Below are 20,926 nucleotides of genomic sequence, written 5' to 3'. Positions count from 1 at the left end.
TCCAAGCTCCCCACAATGGACAGTTCCTCCATCCAGCCAGGAGCTGGCCCACTTCACACCTTTAGGAAGTACTATTCCTTCAGGTCATCAGTGTGTGTCCCAGGAAGCTGTGGCCCAGCTAGACCCCCATGGAGAGAGAAGGAGCGTCCCTCTCACCAGGCATCACTCACTTTGCACCCTTTCCAGCCCCTCAATCCTTTCCTGGAGCCTTCTGGCAGGAACAGAACGAAACCTTCTCAGAGCATTTGAGAACATTGGAAAGACCCTCTGTGTCACAAAGGGAAATAATATCCTGGTTTGGGGACCTCTAGGTGTCTGTGTGGTGCTGACAGACCCCAGGCCAGAACGCAGCAGAGGCCAGCACTGGGGCGGGTGGGTCGGCCTCTGGGGGGACAGGAGCCCCCATCAGCCTTGCTACTGACACTGTGCTCCACAGCCCAGTACGACCAGCATCACCTGAGAGCTAGTTAGATGCAGACTCCCGGGTCCACCCCACACCTGCTGAGGCAGACTCTGCGCTTTAACAGGATCTGCAGACCCTCTGTGTGCACAAGAGAGGGGGAGAGTCTACCCCAGCCCACATTATGGGGTCTCAGCCTGGCTGGGCATACATGTGACCTGGGCAGCTGCTGACACAGCATTTCTAAGGTGTCATGTGTGCATTCACAGTCTTTATAAAGTTCCACAGTGATTCCAGTGCACAGTGTGGGTGACATTCCTGTGACAAGGGTTCGTGATGTAGCCGCAGGGCTCCTGCTCTAAAGGGAAAACCCAGGAGGGGAAGGGGAGGCTGTGCACCCCAACTGCGAACTGTGGGGGACGCCCAGGACACTGAGCCCCAGGCTTGCGCTCCCCCAGCCAATGGCAAACTGTGTGTGTGTGTTTCTAGGCTGAGAGGTCAAGCTGAAAAAGGCAGAAAGAAGAGGGAAGAAGAGAGAAGGCAGGCAGGAATGAGAGGGGAGGGAGAGGGAGGGTTCTGGGCAGAGACCCCGCCCTCGGCCCATGTGACCCAGCGAAGTGCTCCTGCCCCAGGAGGAGGCCCAGCACAGAGGGAGGAAGGACAGCAGAGCTCACACATCAGATAGCAGTGCTTGTGAGCGGTTCGGGAGCTGAAGCTCTTCTCACAGAGGGAGGGACACAGCAGACAGCAGACACACCATGGAGCCCCCCTCAGCCCATGCCCGCAGAGGGTGCATCCCCTGGAACGGGCTCCTGCTGGCAGGTGAGAGGGGACAATTTTCAGGGTGTGGGCAGAGGTGGGAGAACAGAGACTGGCTGAGGTCTCTGGGGGAGACAGGGCTCTGAGAGGGGACAGAGGGCTTCTGTTTGGACCTGAGGGGAGAGGACATGGGAGCAGGGGAGGGTGGGGGGAGGGACTGAGCAACAGGAAAATCTCAATGAACTGGAATTGGTGAGGGGCAGGAAAACCTCAATTACTGTACATTTTCCAAATTATTCATCACTGAGCAGTAATTTTTCAAAACTGGTGACAATAACAATTTATGTCAGGGTGTCAATCCAGAAAAGAACGCAACCAGGAAGCTAAACACTGTCCTTACCCACCACCCTTAGAAACTGACAAATAAACACCAGGTGGTGGAGGCCCTGGGAACACTCATTCCTTCCTCACCAGGTATTTGGAGCCTGGTCCAGGCCCTGGGTTACAGCCAAGATCAGACAAGTCCCTGACATCCCAGAGCTCACGCTCTATGGGGAGGAAGACAGACAAGCAAAGAGATCTAGAATGTGCTGTCAGGTGCTGACAAGTGTCATGGAGGAAACGGAGCAGGGAAAGGTCAGAAAGTGAAGACGGAGGGTCTTTGGAGCAGGTGTCAGGGAGGGCAGCTCCCAACAGGCCCCTGAGTGTGAGCAAGCGTGAGAGGGCAGCGAGGGAGTGAGCCAGGCAGACATCTGGGGAAACAGAGGAAATAACAAGCTCAGAGGGGCTGAAGTAATGGGGGTCATGCTGCTGACCCTGAACCAGTAGCAAACACACATGCACACACACACACACACACACATGCACACACAGACACAGACACAGACACACACACACATGCACACACAGACACACACACACACACACACACACACACACATATGCACTACAAAAACACACACCAAGGCTGAGGGATGAAGAGACCTGCTCAGGACCCAGGGCCCCATTTTTCCATCCCAACACATAGGTCAGAATATTAATTTCTCTCTCTTCCCTCCTAGTCTCACTCGTAACCTTCTGGAACCTGCCCACCACTGTGCAACTCACTATTGAATCGGTGCCCTTCAACGCTGCAGAAGGGACGGATGTTCTTCTACTGGTCCACAATGTGACAGGGGATCTTCTAGGCTACAACTGGTACAGAGGAGAAAGTGTAGAGAAAAACCAACTAATTGCAACATTTAAAATAAACAGTACAAATGTCACTGGGCCTGCACACAGCGGTCGAGAGACAATATACCCCAATGGATCCCTGCTGTTCCAGACCGTCACCCAGAACGACACAGGATACTACACCCTGCACATTATAAAGAGTGATTTACAGACTGAAAGACTAGCTGGACAACTCCGCGTATACCGTGAGTGATTCCTCTCTGACCTCTGGGTGTTGGGTGGGGTGAATTCTATTCACACACAGAGGACTGATAGGCCTGGACTGTGTCTCCATCCCCCTCTGTATTACATCCCAGGTTGGGTTTGAACATTTAGTTCAGAACACACACACAGTGGAGACAATCTTCAAAGGATCAGAATTCTTTCGCAGAATCCAGACCCTGAAGACATTCTGTGCAGAAAGAAGGACCGGGCTGATGGGAGTAACACAGCAGAGGAAGATCAGTCTCAGTTCAACCCCCTGGGCCCCTGCCTGTGACCATGACGCTGAGGAAGACCCTGTAGGACTCAGTATGGGCCTGGCCTGAGGGCCCCCTGGGATCCCCACAGAATCTCAGCCCCGGGAAGCCCCTCCCCAGCTCCTCAGCTCCTGCCTCCAGTGACCCCGGAGAACATTTGCCACTGTTGGGTTTTAGCCTCCTGGACGGGGTTGACTGGGAGCAATGATTTCCCAGCTGCCTGAGTCCCAAGGCTTCAGAGCTGGTCACCAGCCAGGGCTCAGCCCCAAGAGCCACATTTGAGCAGGGGTAGAGTCTGGGCCTTCACCTGAGACTCAGCATGGAGAGCAAGACGGGCTAGATCCCCAGGTTATTAGCCGACCACCTGGGGGACTAAGGAGACTGCAGGGGAAGGTCAGCATCCTTAGGGAGGAACAGAGGAGAGAAGATGCTCCTGGCAGCTCCTTGACCACCGGGGCACAGCCCAGGGAGCCCTCTCCTGTGGATGCAACTAACAGTAGATGCAGTTTTTATGGTCAGCTCCTCTTTGCTCAGCTTTAGGTCAGTTAATTATTAATGATTTAAGGTTAATACACAGGCAACATGGCAATCCTGAGACAATTTACCATTTTTTCTATTTTAATGAGGAGAAACTGAGTTAAAGGGAATTACACTCACTGAATCAGAGTCACACAGACCACAACTGGCCAATCAGAGTCATGCCAAGATAACAGCCCCATCCTCTCCTCCATCCCAGGGGCCTTGTTGTGCATCTTTGGACCCAGAAACCAGCTGTTGGTTCAGATCCTTTCTTCTTGGGCATCCCCAGCTCAGAGGGAGACTCTGGCATGGAAAGTGAAAAGAAATGGAGGGCTTCCCTGGTGGCACAGTGGTTGAGAATCTGCCTGCCGATGCAGGGGACACGGGTTCGAGCCCTGGTCTGGGAAGATCCCACATGCCGCGGAGCAACTGGGCCCGTGAGCCACAATTACTGAGCCTGCGCGTCTGGAGCCTGTGCTCCACAACAAGAGAGGCCGCGATAGTGAGAGGCCCGCGCACCGCGATGAAGAGTGGCCCCCGCTTGCTACAACTAGAGAAAGCCCTCGCACAGAAACGAAGATCCAACACAGCCATAAATAATAAATAAATTAATTAATTAATTTAAAAAAAAAAAAGAAATGGAAAATTAATCCTGTTTACTCTAGAACTAAATTACCTGCATCAATGATCATAGTCAGTGACAGGAATGTCCAGGCCTTCCCTCTTCAGGTAGCCAATGCACAAGCTCCTTGCACTGGATGAGAAATCATTTATTTGTTTGTTTCCTAATGTGCTGGGTGTCACTCCCGCTGGAATAACATGGAAAGGACTCGGTTTCCTCACTCTCCAACCTACACCTGTAACCAGCACAGGGCCCAACAGGTAAACTCTCAATCTTTCTTTGATGAAGGAAGGATGGAAGGAATAAGAATGAATGAATGACCTATAATCTCTTCAGGCACTGGAATCTGGATGCAGAATCCTAGGAGGTACTGGCCACACCTATTGCCTGTCTCTCCAGGGATGGGACCCATGTTCCATCCTCTGACCACCCGCCCCTAAAGCACGTTGGGAGCCAGGTCTCACGGTGACTGTGGGGCTGCTCGGCCAGCGGAGGGTTTTCCAGGGCTGCAGGGGTCCTGCCTCTTGGCAGCAGTGGGGCTCTTGGATCTTTGATCTTTGAAGGCACTTGTAATCCCCACTTTGAAGTCACTTGTAAATGGACATTTTTTGCTCTCTCTGCTGCTTCTGTGTCTCTCATCTTCCTCCTCCTTCTTTCCAGCCAGAACTGGCCCTGCTCCGGACAACTCCCCGACCCTTAAGCCTTCCACAAATACTCCCACAAATGGCTGACTGCCCTGTTCCCGTCCTGCTAACACCTGTGGCCAGACCCACCCTCCCGGGCAATAGTAAAGGACACAGAAATCAGTGGGAGCAGCAGCCTCTGCGAGGCTCCAACATGAGCCAGTTTCCCCAGGTCACCAGGAGAATGAGCTCCCACTTTGCCCTGGTCCAGGGCTCTTTCCCTCCATGATGCCAACAAGTGGAACACACCACGTAACAGGGTTATGCAACCCCTGAATCTAAGCCCTACATGACTCAACCAGGGGGTCAAAGGCAGAAAGACAGGTCTGCAGTCCCCAGTGGCTCACTTCACCTCTTTGATTTGTGACTCACATTCTCGTCCTTCTGTGGGCCTCCCGTTCCTCTCAGGGGTTCCCGAGACCTTCCCAGGGTGGGGCTGACAGACCCTGTGCCATCTGACTGCTTTACTGCCTACTTCATTGCCCGTGTGTCCTCATGATGGCACCTGTTTCATAGGGTGGGACACTCTCCGACGATGAGGTGCCCAAGCCACTGTCCTTTCACTTAGACTTGGCCCAACTCAGACAAATTTGATCCAGCTCTAGCTGTGTTTCCTGAGGTAGAAAGAAAAGAAAACATGCCACATGCCAGTGGGGCCTCCTCCCCATTTGCTTGACTGTCCACAGAAATTGGTGACAGGGACCTCTTCTCCTAAAGTTATTAACATAACACAGAACATTTCTACTAATTTAAATCATTCCTCTCTTTATAAAACAGAGACTCAGACCTCTCCCCGATCAATTCTGTCCAAGACTAAGGGCAGAGACACTGGTTCTGCTGCCAAAGCCAGCCAGCTCCTGCATGTCCCCCTCACTCTTTTTTTTTTTTTTTTTTTTTTAATTAATTTATTTATTTTGGCTGGGTCTTAGTTGCGGCATGCAGGATCTTTTAGTTGTGGCAGGCGGGCTTCTTAGTTGCGGCATGCGAACTCTTAGTTGGGGCATACATGCAGGATCTAGTTCCCCGACCAGGGATCGAAGCCGGGCCCCCTGCATGGGGAGCGCAGAGTCTTACCCACTGGACCACCAGGGAAGTCCCTCCCCCTCACTCTTTTCTAATCATTCCTTGGACTCGCCTAGCCTTTATGGGGTCACTGTCTTGTCAATCACCTTTAACACCTGTGCAGAACGGCCCACCTCATGGCCCTGCAGCCTGAATAATGGACTGACCGCCAGGCTTGCTCTGGCTCGTCCCGTGTGTTATTTCTGCTCAAACACCCAGTTCCAGGCCACGCTGCCCAGTCTTCTTGGGGTTTAAGGACTATGGGATGGCCCATCATTACCTGTCTCTAGGGAGGACTCAGTGAAAACACATCTCCACCAGGCAATGTAGGTCTGTGCAGCTTGAAGGGTCTCGGGACCTGCATGTTCCAGGTGAACACCCCAAGGTCAGTCAGGTAGTGACCTGGTCAGTAAAAAACTAAATGAGGAAGCAAGGGGTCTCTGATTTCCAGGCCTATGTTACTGCTATCAAACCTTGATACATGACAGACACTTGAGGAAGTCTGTGCTTTCTCTCAGACATAGATCAGGTGGCCTTATATTCTCTGAGTTCAGATGTTCATGCATTTGTCTTGTGATACACAGACCTGCCTTATTCTTTAAGGACTCAGTTTGGCTCAAAGGTGAGAAATGCCAACTCTGATTGAAGATGCTGTTGGAGGAATCAAGGTATAAAAGGGGCAATGTTCTCTCTGTTGTCTTCACAGCGGTGTTACCCAAACCCGTCATCACCAGCAACAACTCCAACCCCAAGGAGCTGGAGGACACTGTAGTGTTAACATGTGGCCCCGAGACTCCGAACACCTCCCACGTGTGGTGGATCAACAATCAGAGCCTCCCCAACAGCACCAGGCTGGAACTGTCTGAGGACAACAGGACTCTCACTTTATTCCATGTCACAAGGAATGACACAGGACCCTATATGTGTGAAACTCGGAACCCAGTGAGTGTCAGCTGCAGTGACCCATTCACCCTGAATGTCATCTGTGAGTAACCTCTGTTCCTATGTGCCCCAGGCAGCCCGACTGAATCTCCACTGCCGGAGGCCAGACCACACCCATCCCTCTCAGGTCCAAGTACATGGACCCTCACCCCTGGATATCAGGCTGGCCATGACTTCCTGTCCCAGGCAAATCTGGGCAGGCCCAGCCTTGAGCCAAGACTGGGAGGCAACAGCTGCTCCTGTCTTGAGAGGCTCAGGGTCACCATCCTCTGATGGGAGAAAAAGTTAATGTCTCAGACTCAGGATGAGTGAAAATGAGGGGTAGTTATTGTTGGGGAATTTTAAAACAAGACTGTCCTTGGCTCAGAGGGATACTTAACCCTTCTACAGTCCAGGAGACTGTTGGGCCAGTCTAAGAAATTATTTAAAAGGAAGTAGATGCCTCCCCTACTTTATGGAAAGTTCCCTTGGCCCCAGAGATGCACAGAGCTGGCAAGCCTGCCTTCCCCAGTGTACTCGGAAGTGTATATAAGGAATGGGACCTGAATTATTTTAAAGTTAAAGAAAATTGTGGAAAAAGGTCAATGAAAGTTGATGAAAAATCCCACTTGATGTTGAAGATGTTAGACATATGGGCTGAGAAGACGCTCCTGGTGCCGATACTACAGAGCTGTCCGGGGAGACTGGTCAGGGGTCATCCTGGGGTATCTGGGTTTCAGAGAGGAGTTGCAGCCCTCTCCTTACAGATCATCAATGAAGAGAGCCTCATGACCTTGATCACAGGGTCAGGGCCATCCTCTGGGTCACCTTTACAGAGCTCACTGGGCCCCGGGGGTGGCTGAGACCTCTGAGGAAGGAGCATGGCCCCAGGCCCCTGACCTATTCTCAGTCAGTCACCCCTCTGTCTCTCCACAGACCCAGTGGCACAGCCCTCCATCAAAGCCAGCAACACCACAGTCACAGAACATGAGAATACCGTGGTCCTGACCTGCTGCACAAATGACACTGGGATCTCCATACGCTGGTTCTTCAATGGCCAGAGGCTACTGCTCACAGAGAGGATGAAGCTGTCCCCAGACAACAGCACCCTCACCATCAACCCCGTCAGGAGGGAGGATGCCGGGGATTATCAGTGTGAGGTCTCCAACCCGGGAAATTCCAGCAAAAGTGACCCCCTCAGGCTGGATGTGAAATGTAAGTGACCACTCGCCCCATGCTACATCTTCCCGGGAGAATTACTCTACAAACGGTGTGCAAAATGGATAGAGGTCACAGGGGGCAGAATATCAAATAAGAGACCATTACAGTAAACAGATAGCAAAATAGATAAAAGCTTAATCTCTAAAGCAAATATACTTAAGTTTCTTATCCTGGGTTTGGCATTTTAGTGTGACTTTCACAAGATTCTTCTTGTTTTGTTTTGTTTTTTTTCTGTTACCATTTTTAATGTGGTAAAATATACATAAGATATATGATTTTAGCCATTTTTAAGACTGCAGCTCAGTAGCAATAAGTACATTCATATTCTCGTGCAATCATTACCACTATCCATCTAGAACTTACCATACTAAAACTCTGTACCCATTAAACAATAACTCCCCAGTCCCCCAACCCACACCCTGGCAACCACCATTCTACTTTCTTTGTCTCTATGAATTTGACTATTCTAGTTATTTTGTATAAGTGGAATCATATAATAATTATCCTTTTGGGTCTGATTTATTTCACTTAGCATTATGTCTTCAAGGTTCCATCCATGTTATAGCATATATCTGAATTTCATTCCTTTTAAAGACTGAATTATATTCCCTTGTATGTATATACCACATTTTGTTTATCATTCGTAAGTTGATTGTCTTTTAAATTGTTTCCACCTTTTGGCTATTGTGAATACGCCACTGTGATCATGGGTGTACAAATATCTGTTCAATCCCTACATTCAGTCTTTTGAGCACACACCCAGAAGTGGATTTGCTGGGTCAAATGGCAATTCTTTGTTCAACTGTTTGATGAACTGACATACCATCTTCCACAGTGGTTGCACCATTTACGTTCCCACCAGCAATGCACAGAAGTTCCAATTTCTCCACATCCTTGCAAACACTTGTTGTTTTCTGTTGTTGTTGTTGTTGTTTTTTAATAAATTTTTTTTTAACTTTGGGTTTATTTATTTATTTATTCATTTATGGCTGTGTTGGGTCTTCGTTTCTGTGCGAGGGCTTTCTCTAGTTGCAGCAAGTGGGGGCCACTCTTCATCGCGGTGCGCGGGCCTCTCATTATCGCGGCCTCTCTTGTTGTGGAGCACAGGCTCCAGACGCGCAGGCTCAGTAATTGTGGCTCACAGGCCTAGTTGCTCCGCGGCATGTGGGATCCTCCCAGACCAGGGCTCGAACCCGTGTCCCCTGCATTGGCAGGCAGATTCTCAACCACTGCGCCACCAGGGAAGCCCTGTTTTGTTTTTTTTTAATAGCCATTCTAAAGGGTGTGAAGTGATATCTCACTGTGGTTTTGATTTGCATTCCCCTAATCATTGGTGATGTTGAGCATCTTTTCATGTGCTTATTGGCCATTTGTATATCTTTTAAAAAATTTTATTGGAGTATAGTTGATTTACAATGTTGTGTCAGTTTCAGGTGTACAGCAAAGCGATTCAGTTATACATATTCATATATTCATTCTTTTTCAGATTCTTTACTCATATAGGTTATTACAGAATATTGAGTAGAGTTCCCTGTTCTATACAGTAGGTCCTTGTTGGTTATCTATTTTATATATAGTAGTGTGTATATGTTAATCCCATGCTCCTAATTTTTCCCTCCCCCCTGGACGTTTCCCCTTTGTTTTGTTTGTTTGTTTGTTAGGTTTGTTTTCGAAATCTGTGAGTCTGTTCCGGTATTGTAAATAAGTTCACTTGTATCATTTTTTTCAAATTACATTCCACTTACGAGTGATATCATATTTGTCCTTCTCTGTTGACTTACTTCACTTAGCATGAGAATCTCGAGGTCCATCCATGTTTTTGCAAATGGCATTATTTCATTCCTTTTTTTACAGCTGAGTAATATTCCATTGTATATATATGTACAACATCTTCTTTATCCATTCCTCTGTCAATGGACATTTAGGTTGCTTCCATATCTTGGCTATTGTAAATAGTGCTGCAGTGAATATTGGGGTGCATGTATCTTTTCGAATTATGGTTTTCTCCAAATATATGTCCAGGAGTGGGATTGCTGGATCATATGGTAATTCTATTTTTGTTTTTTAAGGAACCTCCATACTCTTCTCCATAGTGGTTGTACCAATTTACATTCCCACCAACAGTGTAGGAGGGTTCCCTTTTCTCCACACTCAATCCAGCATTTATTGTTTGTAGACTTTTTTCTTTTTAATTATTATTTTATTTATTTATTTATTTTATTTTTGGTTGAGTTGGGTCTTTGTTGCTGCGCATGGGCTTTCTCTAGTTGCGGTGAGGGGGGGCTACTCTTCATTGTGGTGCGCGGCCTTCTCATCGTGGTGGCTTCTTTTGTTGCAGAGCACAGGCTCTAGGCATGTGGGCTTCAGTAGTTGTGGCTCACTGGCTCGAGAGCGCAGCTCAGTAGCTGTGGCACACACGGGCTTAGTTGCTCCATGGCATGTGGGATCTTCCCGGACCAGGGCTCAAACCCGTGTCCCCTGTGTTGGCAGGAGGATTCGTAACCACTGCACCACCAGGGAAGCCCCTGTTTGTAGACTTTTTGATGATGGATGGCCATTCTGATCAGTGTAAGGTGATACCTCATTGTGGTTTTGATTCGCATTTCTCTAATAATTAGTGATGTTGAGCATCTTTTCATGTGCTTTTTGCCCATCTGTATGTCTTCTTTGGAGAAATGTCTATTTAGATCTTCTGCCCATTTTTTGAGTGTGTTGTTTGTTTTTTTGACATAGAGCTGCATGAGCTGTTTGTATATTTTGGAGATTAATCCCTTGTCGGTCACTTCGACTGCAAATTTTTTCTCCCATTCTGTGGGTTGTCTTTCATTTTGTTATGTTGCCTTTGCTGTGCAAAAGTTTTTAAGTTTAATTAGGTCCCATTTGTCAATTTTTGTTTTTATTTTCATTACTCTAGGAGCTGGATCAAAAGAGATATTGCTGCGATTTATGTCAAAGAGTGTTCAGCCTATGTTCTCCTCTAAGAGTTTTATAGTGCCCGGCCTTACATTTAAGTCTTTGATCGATTTTGAGTTTATTTTTGTGGATGGTGTTAGGGAGTGTTCTAATTTCATTCTTTTACATGTAGCTGTCCAGTCTTCCCAGCACCATTTATTGAAGAGACTGTTTCTTTGGAGAAATGTCTCTTCAGTTCCTCTGCCCATTTTTTTTAAATTTATTTATTTAATTTATTTATTTTTGGCTGCCTTGGGTCTTCATTGCTGCATGCGGGCTTTCTCTAGTTGCGGCGAGCGGGGGCTACTCTTTGTTGCAGTGCATGGGCTTCTCATTGCGGTGGCTTCTCTTGTTGCGGAGCACGGGCTCTAGGCTCGCGGGCTCAGTAGTTGTGGTGCATGGGTTTAGTTGCTCCACGGCATGTGGGATCTTCCCGGACCAGGGCTCGAACCCGTGTCCCCTGCATTGGCAGGCATATTCTTAACCACTGCGCCACCAGGGAAGCCCTCCTCTGCCCATTTTTACATTGGGTTGTTGTTGTTGAGTTGTAGTAATTCTTTGCATATTCTGGATGTTAATCCATTAACAGATATATATGTTTTGCAAATATGTTCTCCCATTCTGTGGGTTGTCTTTTCACTTTGATGCATAAAAGTTTTTAAATTTGATGAAGTCCAATTTACTGATTTTTGTTTTTTATTCCTTGCTTGTGCTTTTGGTTTCCTATCCAAGAAATCATTGCCAAATCCAGTGTAATGAAGCTTTCAGCCTATGTTTTTCTTCTAGTTTTAGCTCTCACGTTTAGATTTTTTTTATGCATTGTGAGTTAATTTTTTTGTATATGGTGTTAGGTAAGGGTTCAACTTCATTCTGTTGTATAAATATCTGGTTTTCCCAGTTCCATTTGTTGAAAAGACTCTCCCATATAATCATCTTGACACCCTTGTCAATGTCATCTGACCATATATACGAAGGTTTATTTCTGGGCTTACTATTCCATTGTTGTGCATGTCTGTCTTTATTCTAGTACCACACTTTTGATTATGTAGCTTTGCAACAAATTTTGAAATCAGGAAATGCGAGTCCTCCAACTCTGTTCTTCTTTTTCCAGATTTTTTTGGCTTTTAGGGGTCTCCTGAAATGCCATATGAATTTTAGGGCTGATTTTCTATTTCAGCAAAAGAAAAAAAAGTCATTGGGGAATTTTGATAGGGATTGCGATGAATCTTAGATCACTTTGGGTAGTACTGTCATCTTAACCATGTTAAGTTTTCCAATCCATGGACATGGAATGTCTTTCCATTTATTTATGTCTTCTTTAATTTCTTTCAGCAGTGTTTATTTATAGTTTCTCAGTGTATAAATCTTTCACCTCCTTGGTTAATTCCTGAATATTTCATTATTTTTGATAGTATTGTAAATAAAATTTTCTTAATTTCCTTTTTGAATGTTTCATTGTCTGTGTATAGAAACAACTGATTTTTTTAATAGTATTTATTTATTTATTTTTGTTTTTGGCTGCATTGGGTCTTCGTTGCTGTGCGCGGGCTTTCTCTAGTTGCGGCGAGCAGGGGCTACTCTTCATTGTGGTGCATGGGCTTCTCATTGCGGTGGCTTCTCTTGTTGTGGAGCACGGGTTCTATGTGCGTGGGCTTCAGTAGTTGTGGCTCGTGGGCACAGTAGTTGTGGCTCGTGGGCTCTAAAGCACAGGATGAGTAGTTGTGGTGCATGGGCTTAGTTGCTCTGCAGCATGTGGGATCTTCCCAGACCACGGATCGAACCCATGTCCCCTGCATTGGCAGGAGGATTCTTAACCACTGCGCCACCAGGGAAGTCCTGAAACAACTGATTTTTACATGTTGATTTAGTATTCTGCAGCTTTGATGAATTTGTTTATTAGTTCTAACAGTTTTCTGGGGGATCTTTATGGTTTTCTACATATAAGGTCATGTTATCTGCAAACAGAGATAATTTTACTCTTCTTTTCCAATTTGGATGTCCTTTATTTCTTTTTCTTGCCTAATTGCTCTGGCTAATACATCCAGTACTATTTTGAATAGATGTGGAAAAAACAGGCATTGTTGTCTTGTTCCTGACCTTAGAGGAAGAACTTTCAATCTTTCACCATTCAGGATGATGTTAGCTGTGGGTTTTTTATATATGGCCTTTATTATGTTGAGGTGGTTTCCTTCTTTTCCTAGTTTGAGTGTTTTCATCATGAAAGGTTAGTGGATTTTTGTCAAGTGTTTTTTATTGATTTAACCTCCTTACTTTATATGTTTATTCATAGTCTCTATTTCTTTGTGATTTTATCTTGGTAGCTTTCATGTTTCTAGGAATCTGTCCATTTTGTAGAAGTTATCCAATTTGTTGCCAAATGCTTACTCATAGTACTCATATTTTGTAGAATTGGTAGTAATGTTCCCACATTCATTTCTGATTTTAGTAATTTGAATCTTCTTTTCTTAGTCAATCTAGTTAAAGATTTGTCAATTTTGTTAATATTTTTGAAGAACCAAATATTGGTTTTATTGATTCTCTCTACTGTTTTTCCATTCTCTAATTTATTTATCTCCATTCTAATTGTTATTGTTTCCTTCATTCTGCTAGCTTTGGTTTGTTTGGTTTTTTTCCTTGTTTTTCTTTTTCGTGTCCCTTAACTTGTAAATTTAGGTTGCTGATTTGAGATCTACTTTTTTAATGTAAGCATTTACAATTATAAATTCTTGCACAGGATTCTTGACTTCTCTGAGCCTCAGATTCCTCAACTGAAAATTGCAATAAAAGTACCTGCTTCATGGTTTTGTTTCAGATTTAATGTAATATTCAATTAAACCCACAGCAAAATACACACAAAGGAAAAATTTTCCAAAAATGTTAGCTACTATAATTACTACTATTATCATTAGGCTATGTGAAATTGGGTACTCCTAGAGTCAAGGACTACCTAACTCTAGATCCACCTCTTATTAGCCATATGACTTTGGGTTTTTCACTACTGGAAGCCTCAGATTTTCCATCTGTAAAATGGAAATAATGTCTATCTGACAGGGTTATTATATGAATTAAATGAGATACATGGGAAATATTATATATAGCACAGAATCTGGCACATAGTAAGTACATCATAACAATAGCTAACATTAGGATTAATTTTCAGTTTTGAGTTGAATGGTGAGGAAAACTGAAATAAAAAAGAACAAAGAGGCAAAAGGTAGGAAGGCATAACACAAAAGACCCATAGGAACATGTTACTGAGTAAATACGGAAGAGAGAAAAAAAGGAGTTGAGTGCAAAGTTTCATGTCTAGTATGTTAGTTTTCACCCCGTGAGATGCAGCCCAGATGGGCCTAGACATACAAGACATTCATTGGGAAAAATGCCTGTGAAGGAAAGTGGGGCAGGAGTGGGAGGAGCCCGGGAGGGTCCTCAGACCATGATGCATATTGGATCCCTGAGAAGGAGAAAGGGAAGGAGGAAGTTTCAGGCTGCAGTGCAGTTCTAAGAGAGTGTCTGCAAATCTGGTGAGGAGTCCTTGAACTAAAGTCACCCATCACAAAAAAATCATTTCTCGCAGAATTGGGATTGATTTCATATTTCTGCTGGGAACCTGTGTGAAGGGTGGTCTCTGTGCAGAGGGGCAGTGAATTCAGAGGGCCTTCCATCAATAAATCCCCACCAAGACACCTAACAGGCACATATTCATGGCGGCCACACCTGGGCCACACCCAGAGAAAGATGTAATCATGAAAAGATGGGAAGCTATAACATAGAAAAATAACCATCAGCGCTTCTTCCATTTCCAAAGCCTTCAAAAATATCTGAGTGCAGAAAGGCTGCACTAGAATTGAGGCATGTCCAACCACCAACCTAGAAATACAGTCAGAGAGAAAAAAATTACAAAAATATAGTCGGCTAGTCACCTCACAGCAACCTTCCACAGAAATTTTATTCCTTGAAGGAACAAGTCGAGACTACTTCATGTTGACAGTTATTTCGCAGAGCACCTCCCACTGTAAAATAATGTCACCTTCATTGACTCTTCGTTTTTCTTTCGATGACAGTTGATTCAACACAAGGAAGTTCTTCTGGCCTCTCAGGTGGTGCTATTGCTGGCATCGTGATTGCAGTCCTGGCTGGGATAGCTCTGACAAAAGCCTTGGTGTATTTTCTGTACCTCAGAAAAACTGCAGGGTATGATGCCTTTCCTCTTGTTCTGCTTTCTCCGAGGCTAACTGCCATGCTCGGGAGAGGGAAGGAGACTTCATCTCTGTCTCTGGACCTGGATCTGCTCCTCATGCTTCCTAAAGTCTTTCTTCTTGGCATTAATTCCTGTGGGTCTCTTCTTCCCTGGTCTTCAGGCTTCCTGTGCCCTACTCTCTCTTGGACATAGTTATTCCCATCCCCATCTGGTTTAGAGGGGGCAGAACCAATTATGTTCCTCTGTCCCCAGTCAGGGAAGCTAAGGTCCAAGAAGGAAAACTAATGAGGATATGAAAGAAGCAGGAGGAAGGGAGTCCTGTGCTCTGTCGACAACAGTAGCAGGAGGAGAGAGGGACAGGACAGGAAGAGAACCTAAGAAAAGCAGAAACAACCAAAGGCCTCCTGGGCAATAAATAAAGTGACAAAAAAACAGCATCTATCTATAAAAGGGGAAAGGTGTCAGGGTAGAAATAGAAGCAGTTGGCATGAATGGCCCTAAATGTGAACAGCCAGTAAGCAGGAGAGGAGTAAACACTAGAAGGGATGATAGGTAGATTGAAGAAGGAGGTCCTCAGAGGAAAGAGGACCAACCAAGGTATAAATGAACATTGAGGAGCCCCAAGGAATCATGCTGACAGTGTCCTTCCTAATTCAAGGAGCAAAGACCCTGTGCCTGGGAATAGCAGTCACAGTGTCTGATATTTATTTAGGGCAAGTGACCAGCGAGACCTCATGGAGCACAAATCCTCAGACCACAACCAGAGTAAGTAAACCTGCTCACTTAGTGAGAGCTCGTATGTTCTACTATATACCCTGCCCTAGCAGGGAATCCCGGATTTCCAAGTGAATCCCTACCTTCTGAATTATTAGAGGGGATCTCAGTTTCCCAGTCTTACAACTGGCATAGGTCCTCACACCCTTCCTGCTGCAAAAGATTCCCCTGAGACACAGCTGGGGGAGAGGTACTCGCCCCTCCTAGGCCAGGCAAGCCAAGCAGGCCATGAGATGGACATGTTTCCAGGAGCCTTTTCCTCATCCTACCTCCTTCCCCCTCCTGCCTCTATTACGGATGCGGACATCTCCTTTGGTGAGGCTTTCCCTGCCTTTGGTGCTCTGGGTAATGTGGGCCTCAATGCCCCTCCTTGCCGCTGGAGCCTGCGGCTGAGACACACACCTGGGCAAAACTCAGGACTTGTGAACTGGAAGAAATCTTCAGAAGTGCACTGAGGCCTCTCCCCACCCCTCCTTGGTCTAACACCCTGGGGTCTGGACCACAGACTGAGGGAAGCGAATTCCTTAAGTCTTAATCATGGGCCACCTCCCCACCCCACCCTCTCACCATCTGCCACCTCCTTCAGCTAGAAGCACAACAGCTTAGGAACACCACGTTCTGAGGCAATAAGTCAGTTCTGCATTTTCATGGGTTGATAACTCTCCTTTGTTTCCCTAGGTGAGGGCCACTCTGACAATTCACCTAACAAGGTAAGCACAGCCAGTTTCACTGGCTCCTTTTCTCATGGAAATATCTCTGTGTAGAATGGGTTATTCTTGAAGATACAAAAGTGAGATCAAGTTTGGGTCAAAGTTCCTCACTTCAGCAACAAACAAAGAAGTATTGCCCCCACCAGTCTACCTCACTGCAAGATGTGAACTTGAATCCTGGCTGGGACCTTGGGCTGGTAACTTAACCTCTTTGATCCCCGGCTTTTTCATGTGTAAAATGGACATGCTGCCTCCTTCAAAGAGAAGTTCAAGGAATTAAATGACATAACAAAGGTGAAGCACCTGACACAATGCCCAGCTCAAGGAAGGCACTAGATCATTCTCCCTCTTCTGCCTCCAATCTGACCCTGCTCTTACTATCAAATGATAATTTCCAATCTAATAGATCTGAGGTCTTAGTTCCTTTACTTTCTAATAATTGTACTGAATTTTTCTCATCTTAACCTTCAATAGAATATATTTATATTGAAAAATGCTTCAATCATAAGTATATTTTAACAATGTGTAAGTTTCTATGAGTTGTACATACCTATGTAAACAGTGCCCAAATCATTTTAAAAAAATCAACCCCCCCAACAAACACACAAAAAACGCTCCAGTTACTTCCCTCCAAAGAGTAATGACTATCCTTATTTCCAGTGCATTAGATTAGTTTTACCTGATTATGCACTTACATAAATGAAAAATACAGTGTATACATGTGTCTGGCTTCTTTGATTCAAAATTGTTTTGTGAGATTCATTCACATTGTTGTGTGCCTTTGTCGTTTATTTATTCTCATTGTTGTATCATCATATTCCATTGTAGCATTCCATAATCTATCTCTTCTAACGAACATTCAATAGGATGTTAGTAAGCAAAGAAAATGGGTAATAAAAGTACTTCTTTGAACTAAAAGTTTCAAAGTGGTGAAAGCATGTGGTGCTGAATCACACCGGACAAGGTGAGGGCCTGGCCTATGACACTGATTTAATTGACTGCTGTTCATTCCTTTCAGATTGACGAAGTTGCATATTCTGTCCTGAACTTCAATGCCCAGGAATCAAAGAAACCAACTTCAGCCTCCCCATCAGCCACAGAAACAGTTTATTCAGAAGTGAAAAATAAGTAATGCAACCAGTCATGCTTGCTGCACTTATTCCAAGCTTCTCATCCCCATCCCTAGGAGATCCCTTTGCCCTCCAGGGAAAATGGGAATAGTGTCTTTCCCCCCCCTTTCATCCCTAATGAGGCACATCCTGGCTGCCGGGTCACAGCCCCTTCCTTCAGTGTCAGTAGATGAAAAGGTACATCCAGGAGGAGGTCTGTAGGAAACCCAACCTTCCTTGTCATTGAACTTTGGCAAAGCAGACCTTGGGAGAGAGTTGCCAGAACCTCCACGCCTCCCCATTTCCTGACCGAAACTGGTTTTAAACTTGCCTATTCAGAGCACACTCATTCCTTCCCACCCCAGTCCTTTCACATTGGAGTTTAACTTGAATTTGCCATAACCTGGAAAATTATGTCCTTGATCCACTGAAATGCATGTGCCAGAAAAGGAGAGGAAAAGGAAAAACTTCTGCTCTCTGAAGCCCGGTGTGAACCCACCATTCACAGGAAAACACATACATAACCAATTCTGAACTGGGAAATTCTATACCTTTGTCCACTTTCAGGGTCGTCTACCTGCAGGACCAGGGCTAAACAACTTACTACTTAGCTAGAATACCACCTAAACCTTTGAAAGCCTGTCTTCAGAGAACCTACTAGAAGCAACTAGAAAACAACTTCTCAAAGTCCATAAGTGAATCCTAATGGAAACTGCAAAAAATGCACATACTGTTTTAATAACTTTATGGGCTTCATTAAAGGAAATGCTCAGAGATGGAGGGATTAGTGCTTTAGAGAACAATCAGCTCTTAACAGAGACAATCTGCTGGGATTTTGGAAAGGAATCAGAAAGTTACCCTGCAGAGATTATTTAAATAATGGTTAAAGAATGTACAGTTTGGGGTATTGGGTTTTTTCCTTCCTTCTGAGACATTCGCCATTTAAATTTTTGTAATTGCTTATGTGAAAGGGGTTATGTTTACTTAATTTGCTGTGTAAGCCAATCTGACTGCCTTAGGTGAAAGAAGCCACCAAAACCCCTCAAGTCCCTCTGGCCAGAAGCTCCTCAAGCCTTTTATGTCAGGGGCTCCACATAGAAAATAAGAAGAAGCAGTTTTCTACATTCATGGCCAGAAAGGGATCTCGCTCAGTTTCTAGGCATCTCAGACCAACCATCAGCACCATTCTATTCCGTGTTTCTGCCTGTGCACGTTCCATCTGCCCCACTCACCTTCTCAGGAAACCTTGGCCTCTGCTAAGGTGTGTTTGGTTCTTGAGAAGCAGGAGCACCTGAAGGGGACACGACCACCCACGCAGTTGGCATCGTTTACAACCTAGAACGCTGCACTGGTGCGGATGCTCCTTAGGACACAAGGGGAGGATTGTAACTCAGCTCTCGGCTCCGTGAAAGCCTCTGAAACTTGTTTTCTCCCATGGGGTCTATGAGACCCAACGTGTCAGCATAAAAAGGAAGGGCAGGAGAAGGAGAGGCACGTCTACTTCCCACCCAGCCTCCTTCTACATCGATGGAACCTCCTTGAGGCTGTTGAGAGAAAGGTTTCATTCCATATTCATTACTTGATCTAATGCTGTGTGGAACTGGCCCCCTCAAAGAGGGTTGGTTGGGAGTTCTCTGTACTCAGGAACCTCTTTCAGGGTTTTGTAACCCTGACACAGACTGTATATACCTCCTCTCATCCACGCTATTCTGTGTAATTTAATTTTGCCTGGCTAAGGCCGCTTCTGAATTATTTGTAAAATTTGCTCTATATTTATAATAAAAATTATATATCAGGCATCAACATGCTGCCTCACAGTTGGTACTATTTTCTACAATGTTTTCTTTACAGGCAGAAGAAACAGAAATTGCTTAATAGGGAGTCAGCGTGAGCCTGTTTCTAAGTCCACATGGTATCTGATCTAGTGATCAGAGAATTCGCTAAATTCATTTGCACACCTGCTAACAAAGTAAGTCTATCTAGAGCAACAAGCCACAGCTCCAACCTGCCTGGAAGAAACTGCCTGTCTTCCTCTGGGACAGAAGACGATTTCGTGAGTAGATCTCCTGGCCTCTTTACTAGGGACAAATCACACTTCCCACGCAGATGGCTCCAGTGAATCAGATGCAGCGATACAGCTTTCACTCCAACAGTCTCCACGGCCTCAGGGGTATAGAAATCTCTCTAGCACCCTCCCTCCTCCTTGTACCTTGTTCCTTTCTTTCTGCCCCTCAGAGGGTCAGAGCTCTTCTAACCTGGATAACCTTCATTCCTTAATTAGCCTGTTATCTCATTTCCTTCACTTCCAAGCAATTGAAACATGTGCTGTCTTTCTCCTTCCTCATGCCGTGGTTTCTCCTGGCCCTCTGCAGTGCTGGCCCCCTTCCCAAGACCCCTGGAAGCAGCAGAAAATCAGCACCCATCTCTCGGCCAATTCAAAGGTACTTTCACTGTCCTCACACTGTTCACTTTTACAGCATCTGAGACCACACACAACTTATCCCTTCTGGACATTCTCCTCCTACCAGCCCCCCCCGTGCATTGCACCCCGACAGCAGATTTCCTACTCAGACCTGCTTGTCTCACTCCACACCACCCTCCTTCCACAGCTTCCATGACCTCTCTGCAGGTGGCTTCTTCATCTATATCTCTAGCCGGTTCTACTTCCCAGAACTCATGACACTCACATCCAAATACCTTCTGAAATTGCTCCCCATCTGAACTGGCTTTCCCCCACAGGTCACTCATTCCTCTCAGTGATGCCACTGCTTCCTCAGTCCTTGCTCTTTCGTTTTCTAGATTCAATACCTCGTCGAAGCCTGTTGATTCCTTGTTTAACATCTCTCAGTTATGTCATTCTCTCCACTCCCATACACCTAAATGACCCAGGCCCTCAACACCTCTGCTGGAAGTGCTGCTTCCAGCACTGAAGTTAGCGGAGTTAGCATCTCCCCACAGCTGGGGCGCCTGCCGGCCACTGGTGGGGAACTCTGACCCCCAAGGAGACGGGAGGAACCCCAGAGTGAACCGGTAGGATGTAGGGGGACCGAGGGGGGAGGAGAAGTGAAGGCCAGACAAGATCAGCACCCCTGAGGCCAGGGAGATCAGGAGAGGCAGGTGGGAGGGACTCTCCGGGAAGAGCGGGAGAGGAGCGGAGGGCGTTTGCCCCGCCCACTTGGGCCCTGGGGAGCCTGCTGAGTTCGCAGGCGGATCCCCTGCCCTCCAAAACCCTCTCCAGGCCACGTGGGTCCTTGGGGGCATAGGAGGGAGACGGGGGACATCAGGAGAGGCAGGCAGGAGGG

At 46.0% G+C, this 20,926-nt stretch overlaps 1 protein-coding gene and 1 long non-coding RNA gene across 2 annotated transcripts in view; one reads left to right on the top strand and one right to left on the bottom strand.

Annotated features, from left to right (window-relative positions):
* The window catches only part of LOC309649182, a 109,861-nt gene that overhangs the window by 38,657 nt on the left and 50,278 nt on the right, over positions 1 to 20,926 (bottom strand). The window lies entirely within an intron of this gene.
* Positions 1,045 to 20,641, top strand: CEACAM1 (CEA cell adhesion molecule 1). The gene is made up of 8 exons (XM_082438786.1): positions 1,045 to 1,222; positions 2,221 to 2,577; positions 6,443 to 6,721; positions 7,594 to 7,872; positions 14,895 to 15,024; positions 15,744 to 15,796; positions 16,484 to 16,515; positions 17,534 to 20,641. The coding sequence occupies exons 1-8, from the start codon at positions 1,159 to 1,161 to the stop codon at positions 17,645 to 17,647; spliced, it is 1,308 nt and encodes a 435-aa protein (XP_082294912.1). The 5' UTR covers positions 1,045 to 1,158; the 3' UTR covers positions 17,648 to 20,641.

The sequence above is a fragment of the Balaenoptera physalus genome, assembly GCF_965194825.1.
Source record: "Balaenoptera physalus genome assembly, chromosome: 19".
NCBI classification, from domain to species: Eukaryota; Metazoa; Chordata; class Mammalia; order Artiodactyla; family Balaenopteridae; genus Balaenoptera; species Balaenoptera physalus.
The sequence above is the reverse complement of the archived record's forward strand: the minus strand, read 5'-3'. Positions and strand labels throughout refer to the sequence as shown.